Source organism: Diachasma alloeum, unplaced genomic scaffold (genome assembly GCF_001412515.2).
Source record: "Diachasma alloeum isolate Michigan unplaced genomic scaffold, Dall2.0 Dall_scaffold_78908, whole genome shotgun sequence".
NCBI lineage: Eukaryota > Metazoa > Arthropoda > Insecta > Hymenoptera > Braconidae > Diachasma > Diachasma alloeum.
This window is the reverse complement of record NW_021683643.1, coordinates 3,011,324-3,023,972: the sequence shown is the minus strand read 5'-3', so window position 1 is coordinate 3,023,972 and position 12,649 is coordinate 3,011,324. Positions and strand designations below refer to the sequence as shown.

General features: G+C 35.3%; 1 protein-coding gene across 4 annotated transcripts in view; it reads left to right on the top strand.

Moving 5' to 3' along the window:
* Positions 1–11,957, top strand: part of LOC107047888 (whirlin) — a 101,711-nt gene extending 89,754 nt beyond the window's left edge. For 3 of the 4 annotated variants that reach the window (XM_015270785.2, XM_015270788.2, XM_015270784.2), the window contains 4 exons: positions 3,295–3,498; positions 4,768–5,073; positions 8,746–8,824; positions 8,910–11,957. In XM_015270785.2, the coding sequence (XP_015126271.1) occupies positions 3,295–3,498; positions 4,768–5,073; positions 8,746–8,824; positions 8,910–9,052 (732 nt within the window). In that variant the 3' untranslated portion in view covers positions 9,053–11,957. The remainder of the gene's footprint in view (positions 1–3,294; positions 3,499–4,767; positions 5,074–8,745; positions 8,825–8,909) is intronic. The other variant, XM_015270787.2, reaches the window with a different exon arrangement.
* The last annotated feature ends 692 nt before the right edge of the window (positions 11,958–12,649 follow it).

Here is a 12,649-nt window from a genome sequence, read left to right as displayed (position 1 = left end):
ATTTATTTCTTCTAGAACTGAAATAGAACAGAACGGCAGAGGAGAATTTCCACTTTTCGATTTGAATTGATTATTCCCGCGGTGATTTGTCTGCCGCTCTACGCGGTCAACTTGATATTGTTTAGTTCACTCAATTGATGCAAAATATCGACAAGTCACTGGGTGATTTTTTTAGGGCAAATAATCGTTCACTAAACCCGGAAACAACGGTTTCCGTCCTTTGCGCAACGAATTACAAATTACGCAAAGGAGGACAAGTGACTAGTTCTGAATCTCGGCCGTGTCGAATTGTACTCCTTTTGAGAGGTGACGATGACTCATCCGCGCGATTCCTCCATGTATTTCTACGCCTTCCGGCTACGGGTCATCGGTTAATCGTTGCGCTCTTCCGTGTCTGGGTCTTTGTTCCATGATCTTCAAACACGATCTATAAATAAATTGAATATTGAATATCGAATTAATGGCAGTTTCTCTTTTATTTTCTCCTTCCTCTTCTGCGGATTTTCTTTTTGTTTTGCTCATGTTCGTCTGCTCCCCAGGTCAGGCGGAATAGATTTTGCAAATAAAAAATGTATAATTTACTCACCACAATACCTGACTCAGGGTGAAAGTTTTCGAGGCGTCTCTTGTGGTCTGTACCAGAGTTTTACGAGGAGTTTATCTGGGTCGATTATTATTATGTATACACCACTTTTGTGAGAGGGATCGGGGAGTTTCCGGTTTTATCTTTGGAGTTGCGTGAATTTTGTCTTCTTTGTTTTTCTGATTTTTTTAACAAATAGGGAACCATGAAAATATAGTATTGGTCTAATTGTCCCCTGGAAAGAGGAGGATAAAATTACCTGTGAAATTTTTGTGCAATTATTGTTCTCTCCAGCCGCAGGGGATTTCATTGGAACATTACCATTTATGTCTTTACATTGGAGGATCATAAAAAGGGTCATAAAAGTGATTGATACAGTGGTGAGACTGGGAACAATCGTTAAAACAACGGATGATTCATCTTGGAAATGGGAAATAAATTAACAAAACATTATAATTGAGAAAATAAACGAATAAAAATGGCAGTAGTAAATCGAAATTACATGCAATGGGCTTTTCCCATAAAAAATGATGGAGATGACCGAACTCACGCAGAAAAAATACAGTAAAACTCATGCTACCCACATCAAGCGACTTTTTTCTGCTGAAAGGCAAAAGGAGCGATACAAATTGATGAGCAGAGGAATTCAGATTTTTTTTTTCGAATATTCGAGAATCGTTAGACTACTTGCGAGGCTGCGAATATTGAGAGTGGAAAGTCGACAAAAATCGGTGGCAAGTTTTTTTGTTAAGGGGAGACGACACTGTTGGAAAATTACTCCTGAAATTTCAAGTAAAAAATCTTGAAATTTTTAACAATCACTGATTCACACGAAATTTTCATGTATTTTGTTATTGAAAAATCAGTTGAATTCTGGAGTATTCAATGGAATTGCAATTTTGAAGTCCACATGATGATGAAAATTATTAAATAATTTGAAAATTCAAGCAACAATTTCCGTGAATTTTCAATTCACTGAAAATTCAGTTGGATGTGATGTTCAAGTTGCGCAAAGAATTTGAAAATTTTAGATGTTATTAACATATCAGTGATAATTTAACATGGGAACCTGAATGAGAGATTCCATGAGCGACTTCATCTTAAATTGAATTCAAATTCATAATATTGAGAATTCAAGTGCAACTATTACTTAATTTTCAAAGAATTTCTAACAGTGTACTACGAGTTTTAAATGTCGCGGGCTATTGGAATGAGAATTTGTTCATCCACTAAAGATCGATTATATACATCTAAATATGAATAACTAGTGCAAAAAATTAATTGTTCATTGTTCGTTTGCCCCGCGGACGCTTAAAATATTAAAAATAGCCCAGGGCCTCTACTTTTTGAGCTACAGAGGTTTTTTCTTCGAAACTTTTGAAAGGCTAGAACAGAGCGCTCGCATCGCGCGCGTATTGTTTTCCATGGGTGCTAGAATATCAAAACCTTACCATTTCTCATTTTCATTAATTTTTATCTCAATAATAATCCCAGAAAAATGAATGGTTTCAACAGAGCTCCTCACAATGAGAATTTAATTGTTGAATAATTTATTCGGAATCGTCATAATCCTCTTCATCTTTTTCGTTTCTCTTTTGCTTTTTCCGTTTTTTTATTTTTAGGGTGAATTGTGTACTATATACATATATACTATCCTCTGTATTTTTTTTTACAGAACGATATTAATTTTTTACAGTACAGAACAGTTTTTCTTTTTTTATTGTTAAAAAATTTACAGTATAAAACATCTATTCATACCATTTCATTAATTATTCTAGTAATACGCATTATATATACTATACATAGTATATATTATATAATATATACATATATACTATTGATATATAGTTTTTTATTTCAGTAAGAAATGAATTTCTCTTTTTTACAATTACTGTAAACAAAAGATTACAGTACATAAACAAGCAGGCGACCGACCCTATTCGACAGAAGACTTGTGACACCACACTGTTATGTCAAAAGTCTTCATTTTTCTGCTACCAATTACATTGGTTATAAGCTTCCGAAGGGAAGAAGTGCATCGTCTATTTTTTATTTTTATTATTTCAACCGTAGTATATAAAATCATNACATAGATATCATATTACATTATTTGCTAAGCCGAATAGAGGCTTCAAAAATCGTTACACTGTATTTTTTAAAAGTGGAATGTGTACAATAACAATTACGAGTTAGTTTTTTGAAAAATTACTCGAACATAGCCAATTTCATGTTTTTAAATAAAAAAATTGCACCATTTATGTAAAATAGCCCAAAAAATGTTTCCAAAACAATCGAGAATACATATTTAATCTTGAGCATAATTTTTTGCCCATTTTACATGAATGGATTCAAAAAACTAATTCGTAATTGTTATTGTACACATTTTTTCAAAAATTTAAAGAAAACCTCTGCAGCTCAAAATTCCAAGGTCCTGGACTATTTTTAACATTCTAAGCGTTTGCAGGGTAAACGAACAATAAACAATTTTCTTTGTACTAATTATTCGGTTTGAGACACATATAATCGATCTTCAATACATGAAAAATCCCACTCCAATCACCCGCGACTTAAAAAACTGATAGTAGTCCCCCCTCAACGGAAAAATTAGTCGTTTAGTGATAAAAACAGGGGGCTGTAGATTGGTATCTAATGGGGTACTGTCCCGTATCATGTTTTATATTTTTCGGGGTCTCATACCATGATGTACAAAGGAGAGCGACGGCGGTTGCGAAGGTAGCGACGCTGAGATGATCAGTAATGGTCGTCGTGAGCGTGATACTGAGGATGAAGACGAAGGAAGGGAAGAGAGGAGCTCGGAGGGTGGAGGTGGGGGAGGTTTCGGTGGTTGGAGGTCCCACCTACTTGGTGGTCTTACTCAGCGCGTCAAGTCCTGGTACTGGGGCGCCAGACCCCTCGTAAGTTCTACATTCAAGAACTTCCGCACCATTACGTTTTTCTTTTTCCTCAATTTTTTATTATTATTTTCGTGCGATTATATCATTAACACATTTTTTTTCAATTTTTATTATTCATAAAATTATCAATAACCTCACGGATTTTCCACGGTTCGCACGCTTCTGGAGAAAAAATCGGAACGGTTAAAGGAAAAATGCAAAAAATGAGAAAAATTATTTGAAATAATGAGAAACAATGATTAAGCATGATTCTGACCGATTATTGGACTTAGATAACACAATTCCTATTTTTTCAATCAATAATGCTCATCGTACTCGCTCTAGCTCTAGAGACTAGTCGATAGCCAAATTTGTACGTGTGTGTTTTATTTAATTTAAACTATTTAGATGTCTTGCACTATGATCTGTACATTACTTAGCCCAGTTATTCACCAACAGAAACTAGATGACTAAATTTTTGAAATCATAAACAGTTGCTTTCAAATCTTTAAATAGATTTTACTGATTCAATCAACATTTTACGTTTTTTTCAGATAATTAATTAACAATTTTTTATGTTTCATCAACTAGCACGAGTTTGTCAGTCATTGAATTTAGATGTCTTGGCATGCAAATATTCTCACAAATGAAAACTCCACATTCGACAAAATTTAGAGAAATTCAGTGAAACAACAAAAAAAAATCTTCGCGCAAAAGAATCTGTGAATTAGAGCCTGTAAAGAACGGAAGTGAAAATTATGAAAGTTGGATATCAAAATTAGTCGGGCATTGTGACAAGTGCGAACTTCCTAAGCCGATTCCACCTACTGGTGACTGTGATATTTTTTGTTTACTTTCGAATAAAAATTCTTCACTCTATGCATCACTTTAAGCACCGAGAGTCTGATGATTCTTCGCTGAATACTTCATGCCTGTTTATTCACATGAAGATAATGATTATTATTAAAAAATAGTAATATCAATATTAACGACACCACCACTCTCCGAGCACCAAAAACACCCCACCACCAAATCAGTCTATCAGCAAGCATGTCTTCAATATTTTACTAAATATTCTATCAACATCTGTCGCACATTTTTGGGCCATCTACGGTCCACCTTAGGTACAACTGTGTCTGCAAATAAAACATGTGTTAGATCTCATCTTTTCTCAATCAATAATCGAAGCATAATTGGAGAAATCGTAATAATGGAACTTTAACTCATGCCATTATTGCGATGAGGTGAATTTTGATTTTTTGGGTTTACTTATTGTGATTGGAATTCCAGGAGCTGGCTCATAAGCTCTCGAGGAGCTTCGACATGCAGGAAGCGCAATTGTTAGAGGACGGAACTAGCACTGGTGGTGCCACTGGTGCCTCCGGTGCTGGCGGCCCTCCCAGAAGACATCACAGCGCACAAAGACTGGCTAGGAGTGAAATATCGGAGAGGAGGGAGGAGGATGGAGCACTCGTTGTGCCTGATCACCAAGGGAATCTCAGGATTACAGTCAAGAAGACCAAGTCCATACTTGGGATTGCCATCGAAGGAGGAGCCAATACCAAACATCCTTTGCCTAGGATAATTAATATTCATGTGAGGATTTTTTTGAAACCCCTACTGTCAAAATATATCTTCGGAATTACAAAAAAAGTAATCAAAACACGGTCAATTTTGTTTTTTTAATTAAGGGGATACGTCGGTGAAATTTAAGTCTTCACTGGGCCTTGGTAATCATTAAACAGTTTGTGATATATGACGGAATATGGGAATAACTAGGGAAAATCGCTGACCCGATCGATTTTGCCCTGTATAACCACGAAGAACATTATTTTTTGCTGTTTTCACCTTCACAATGCTCCTTGCGTGGTAATTTTCATACGATTTTAGCTTTTTTTTAACCCTTGTCTGGTCATCAAACGCGACCCGGCGCAACTTGATCACCTCCGCGGGGATTCCCCGCCTTGTTATTTAGACTCTAGCGTTGCCGAATTCACTCCACACTGTCCGGGCGCGTTTAGCGGGTTTCCGGCAACGTCGCGTCATGGGCAATTCATTTAACATGGGAAAAAATAATTCATCTGTTCGAAATAATTTGTTTTCTTTAGAAATTTTGGGAAATATGTTGTTCGAATACTACTATAATTTCTTAGACACTTTGTTCGATGATGAACCTGAAAATTCACTGAACGTTTCAGATTTCTTCTCTTCGATTCCTATAAAAATTGCCGGAAAACGATTCCCCATTGCGGATTACACCAATTCATCCGTTATTTTTATTGAATATTTCTCTCCGTGTATATCAGTGAGCTGAATTGATAAAAGTCATTCATAATTTATAATACATACTGCTGTCATTTAGAAAAAAGAATATAACCTATATGCAGTAAAATCTATGTGAAATGCTTGCGTTTCCAAAATATCAATTGTTTGTCTTCAGTTTGTCTCGTGACCTCCCTATAGTAGACGTGTATACAGCGCACTATTCTTACGAAGCTATCGGTCTAAAATATCAAACAGATTTATATTTTGAAGCGGATTAATGCTTAATCAATAATAATCGTCTCTTTGTCAGTTTATGAGCGCAATTGTGATAATAAAATTTGAAGAATGAGAAAATTCCGTTACGTGTTTATTTTAAAAACTTTATGGCGGTATTCAGCAAGAGTATTATGTTTTATCAATGCTACTCTGTTTCGTCTTGAGTTATTTATTAAATTATCGAACTGGTGATTGCTTCACGGTGAGATCTCACAAAATCGCTAATAGAAAATTCCAAACTCGTTACATGCGGTTTGTTTATTAACAATAGTTTAGTTTATTCATCCAATATGTATGACCTCTCAGCCTTTTACATTTTTGCACCCCTCCCAAGAAAGTAGTTTTAGAAAAGATAAGGTTATTACTGGTAAAACGGAGAAATGGTGACGAAATAGTATATTACGATACAAGTGAAAAATAGGCGCTTTCGTCACAAGACCAGAAAAAACTATTCCGATGAGTGTGAGGTTTACAGACCGAGGCGAAGCCGAGGAATGCAATCACACGAGTCAGAAAAGTTGTTTTCGGCCGAGGGACGACCATAATTTTTCTTCACATTCCCTGTAAACGACGCTTGACGGACACGAAGTGACTTCAAGGAGAAAAATGGAAATGCATATCGACGAATTTGTATAGAATAAATCTCAATAGAATACCTTTTACATGAAAATCAAAATTCATTGTTGTGATTTGTCAAAACTTTTCATTGAATAGTAACTGCGCGAAGAACTGCGAAACGTTTCTGTGTAATATCACAAGAGCTTCAAAAATATAGGGTATTTCCCGATAGGTTCGTTGCAAACAAACGAAGAAGTCAATTTTTCCAGATTACAAAATCACAACTGCAAAGTACGAGTGATTTTTCCTGAAAACTTTGACAACTTCGTTTCCGTGCAGGAAATTTTGAGTGGAATACCCGACTCATTTTTAGGCTCAAGTGGTATTCAAGAGATGAATTTTTCCATCCAAATTTCTGACAAAAGAATTGCACCAGGGGTTCATTCAATTGCATGATCTTTTGTTTTTGTATCGCAACTACCAGAGAAAACTGAAGAAATATCTTTTGAAAACCAAAAGATGAAATTTTCCACATGTAATACGCTAATCGCTCACGAAAAAACATATGCAACTTTAAAAATGCAGCATAGATTATAGATTCTGAATATCAAAAATTGAAGACACCTTTTCATTTTTTCGTTTTTGTGCTTCTGGAAATCAAACAGATAATATACTGTAATGTACGGATGAATCCACACATCACAGTCATTGTTGACTGTTGGCAAATAATGAGATTGGTCCGTAAAATTTAAAATGCAAGATAAGAGCAGTCGCATGGTACGAGACGAGTTCAGTTGTTGTGAAACGACAGTTTGAATCTATATCCCCTGTCAGTGAAGATGTACGACTGTTTTAGTGATGATAACGTACGGCCAACGTAAATGGGCGTCCAGACCCATTGCCGAGAATCTTGAATACACGCACGAAACCGAGCCCATTTCAATATCGATGGCTTGAAATCAAATTATTATTTATCGATTTATCTCATCTATTTATTTATTTATTTAGTTATTAATCAATACCGTCCTTAAAGGGATATCACCCTGCGACATATTTTACTGCAAACACGTAACATGTAGCCAAAACAAGTGGGAAATGGCTCTTGTATTGCATATAGTATAGTTATTTTTGATAATAAATTAGCAATATGCTTCCGAATGGTTATTTTGAACATCATTTCCTTCTATCACTCATAATTCAGTAGCGAAGTGGTAAAACGGTTTAAGTCGACTTATCTCTCAGCTGAGTTTTTTAGAAATATTTCCGAATCTAAGGGAGACAACGAAATTTTTGTAATTACATTTGTAGTAGCACTCAATTAGCTCTGCAAAGAAGGTTATAACAAACATTTTGCAATCTCCCTTAGATTCCGCGATATGCATTGAAAATTGGTCAATAGTCAAAATTGACTTGCACCGTTTTACCACTTCGCTACTGAAGCTAATCATTAGCTTCGCTAATTCATTGTTTATTTAATTTTATTAGATAAAATGAACATATCCCGGGAAAAAAGGATATCCAAATAAATTTTTTAACCCATCATTCCATTAATTCTGAACATTTTTTTTAACTATCATGGGACAAACGATTTTTGAAAAAGCTCAAAAATTAAACAAACTAATCCATGAATTAAATTTTAATTAATGGCGATCGATAGGGGTTAACAGTAAGGAGTCAATCTATATTTAAAAAAAAAGATTCAATTCCCTGCATTCATTAGCGAACACTTGAAAAAAAACTTTGTTACAGGCGTACCCACGTACACACAGACGTACGGACGAGCTCTAAAAATTGCATTTACGGACTTTCTGGATCATATTGGGTCGATATAACACAAGCAATCCAGAACTTAAATTTGAACGATACGAAGCTTCCTTTCGGCAGCAAAAAAGTGGTTTTATAATAAGAGAAAATCTGTTGAAGACGGAATCATTTTCTTTCATTTTTTTTGCAAAATGATGAATTTAACTCGTGTTGCTGTGATTCAAAAAAGAGGTCACAAAATTTTAATAATGACTATAAAATTTAGTAAACTACAGGGATCCATATAATGAGATATTGATAATTTTTCTCCGCTTTGAAAAAGAAAATGTTTAAAGAATATTGAAGAGAAAACAACTTTAAATGTCAGCAAGTTGCATTTCTAATGAATATTTCATTTTAATAAAGGATAATGGAGCCGCTTACGAGGCCGGTGGTCTTGAAGTCGGTCAGCTCATCCTCGAGGTTGACGGGCACAAAGTCGAAGGTAAAAAATTCATGAATTCCTCTCGTAAAACAAAATCAATAAAAATTTGAAAGTTTAATATCCCCTGAAATATTCTTTTGTTAAGGATTACACCATCAGGAAGTAGCACGACTCATAGCTGAATCCTTCGCAAGACGTGATCGCAATGAGATTGAATTTCTTGTTGTTGAAGCAAAAAAGAGTAATCTAGAGCCAAAGCCAACGGCTCTTATATTCCTGGAGGCGTAGCAGGAATCTCCCACCTCCGAGCCGGAACCACCGTAAAACACCTTGTGAAAATCGTGAGATTCAACTCCCTTGCATCCATACATTTCTCCCTTCCCCCCCTGTTTATTCCCTTCATTCTTGGTGCTTAATCGAGACCTCAGGGCCATCGTGATCGAGGTACTGCGATGTTTAACTGCAGCCACAGGAAAAAAATCCTCCTAAACTTGAGAAATACAGTATAACACTGACGACAAAAGTTGATCAAAAAATTCAAAATGTTTTCCTCGACAATGAAACGTAAAATTGTGATATGTTTGATACATAATAATTCTAGAACGTTGCGAGATACCGCAATGTGGCATTGAAGAGGTCAACATTCATGATCATTTTTTATTTCAAATATGCATAAAAAATATGAGAAAAGGAAACAAAAATCATTTTGTAGAAAAAGAAACTAAAAACGACAGCGAAGAATTGTAAACTTGATACCTCGACCAATTGACCAATTAATAAACCCGTCATTCCTCATTTTTATACCCAACGAATTTCATAATCAATCCGGCGGATGGTGGGAAACTGAACAAAACCGGCTTAAATGGCCGAATGTACCTCAACGATGCGCTAAATGCAACGTGAAGGCGACACCGGTCATGTAAATCCCTCAGCAGGCATCTGAAAGTTGAATCTAAACAAGTATCTAAAGAACGACGAATACGACGAAAAACTGCATCAAAAAATTCCTGGTAATGATAACCGAGAAGAGTCGCCAATTGTGCCAAAAACACACTCGAGGATTTCTTTCATAAAGAAAGCGTAAAAAAAAACTAACAAATACACAAACACTTGTTCAAAGTTAAATTGAATGCTTGAAACGTACAGTGAAAACAAAATTGGGATAAATTAACTCCTAATTTCGAGTTTGAATGGAGGCGAGAAATTATAATGTAAAAAAAGGTGAAAAAAACAGTTTGAAAAAAAAATGTTGACTAATTCATTATCAAAGCAATCAAAGATGCGAGCTGGCCTCGACTGTCTACCAATTAGTAACCCCCTGTTTTGTTTTTCTCATTGCAAGATTTATGGCTCATTTTATATGTAAAGAAAACATTCGTTTAGTCGTGAAGGTGGAAAAAAATGAAAACAATTTATTGGTCGAGCCAACTCGAGTACTTTGACCTGATACCAATAGACTTATTTACTGGAATTGTTGAGGCTTAAAGATTATTATAAATAAGTGTATATATACTTGAAGTAAAGAAAAATATTAATTAATTATAATAGGATTGGACAATTATTAAAGCTTTTCAGCGTTGAAGACAAAATTCTGATCAATTGTGTATTGTAAAAAGTGGGAAGAGGAGGTCTAATCCATAAAATTGGAACGAGTTCAGACCTTCCGTGATCATAAAAACTGAAGAAATACATTTACGTTAACAGGAGAAGAAAATTCACGGTTATTGATTTTTATCATCCAACTAAAATTGAAAAAAATAATTATCCAACTGTTCTCGACATAAACCGTAATTCCTATAATTTCAATAGTTCTTTCTCAATGTGAGAACAACGGTACTGAGCACTACTTTGGCAGAGTGATTTTTAGGTAAACAAGAGCCACAAACTGTCGTTCACACTCAATGAGAATCATCACTGGCTCTGCACGACACACCCATTGCCGATCCAATTAGCAGACAGACGGTAATGTGCCAAAGTCATAAAAAAAAACAAAAGTTTAATATGGAAAAATTGAATAAAGCCGAAGTAGTCTAGTAGGTCGATAGAGCATGAAGCAATAATAAGACGAATAAAATTGGCCAGACAAACCAAGATTGAAATAAAATGAGGGAGACTAGGGCATGGGGTCACCATCAACCACACAAATAATATAATTTCATCACCAATTTCATTGATTTATGAGTAGTACGCACAAATCGCCTGGAATTCGCACCAACTTTACAAAAACTCAAATTGATAAATAATGATAACGAATATAACCCAGAGAATAAGAACAGGATCGTGAGCACTAACCGAAATGAAGTCTAACCGAAATGAATGAAAATGATAATAAATGAATATTTTTGTAAGCGGCTATATCAAAGACGCTCGCTCAGGCCAGACATTTCAGCTGACATATCCGACAATGCCTTACGCTTTATGTGTTGATGATAAACGTGCAAAAACTCCAAATTTTGGGATAAAATGTGTCTGCAGTAAATATTAATAATGACAATGTGAAAACGAAAATCCAAACACAAGCATATGAAAACCTGATTGCCAGATTAGAGAGATCAACGGATGAAAAATTTTTAGATCAACGTCAGTGAAAAATCTTCGCAAATAATGGAAAATTGATTCATTTATGATTAGATAATTTTGTAGATTATTTTAGAGAAATCCTCGGATGATGTTTCGTTGACTCGTACCTTGTTAGAGATTAGAACTAGGTGAATCCAACGAAAAAGTAGGAAAAATATTGTTTGTTCGTGAAAGTAGAGAAGCTTCACCTCCCCTTCCCAAAATGATTTCATTCAAATCATGTGAATGATGCATCCAAGAGTCCAGGTAATTAGAAAGTTTTGATGATGACGAAATGTGTTATCAGAGCGTCAATAACAAGTTCAATGATTCACTGAATATAAAATGGAGAAAATTCAAATATTTAAGTTGATAACGTTAAAACTGTGTATATAATATATAAATAAATTATACCTAAGCGCTCGTTCATACTGCATTTCATAGTCCGATCGGATATAAAGATAAATATACATAAATTTTTGCAGAGTTTAACGCGTTGATGACATAAGGAGAGTTTTTCGCCGAATTAACGTTTGTTTGTTTAATACGGTTATTTGTTTGTGCGCTGATTGATATTCATTAGATGGAATGTAAAAAGAAATCATGAAGAATATAAACGTGTAATTAAACTCCAGTTGTTTCGATTCATCCTTTTTCCACGAATTTATATCCGGTATAAGTCGTTCTTCGCGCCACTGTCAAGTGCAGAAGGATAAAGAAAAGAAGTTGGGCACAATGATAAGACAAGACGAACACAATTTGCTTATGATTAACGATCAATTCCTCGTAGCAGCATTGTGCATACAAAATGCTGCTAGTAAAAAGAGTGGGATTATGAATTACCTATAGAATACGTACGAAAGCTAGAAATGCTTTTTTCCAGATACTACACCGTTTGCAGTACACGGAGAGAAATTTTTTCGAAAAATTCTAGGGCTAACACGGGAAAAGAGGTGCAAAGTGACGGCCAGGAAAAAATTCCAGTGCCGACACTAGCAATTTTATTGGGGAAAACCCCGAGTCGAATAATTGGACCTGACAAATTCTACTTAGGTCTCTCCGTTCAGAACTGGATAGGTCTTGGGAAGCCTCTTCCCAAGTGCTTCCGAGACCTTTCTACCTCTGGTTATGTCCCACTTCAGCACTTGTTAGGTGTAAGCAGGACTTGCATTCAGACTTTCCAAATCCTTGCCGGTCCCCGTAATTCTATGGGCCTATATTAAATCTGCGTTCATATGCCTATTTACTCATGCGTTATTCAAATAAAAAATGCAATTATTGTTTTTTTTTTAATCTCGAAAATCGACATTTCACGGGAGGGTGGAG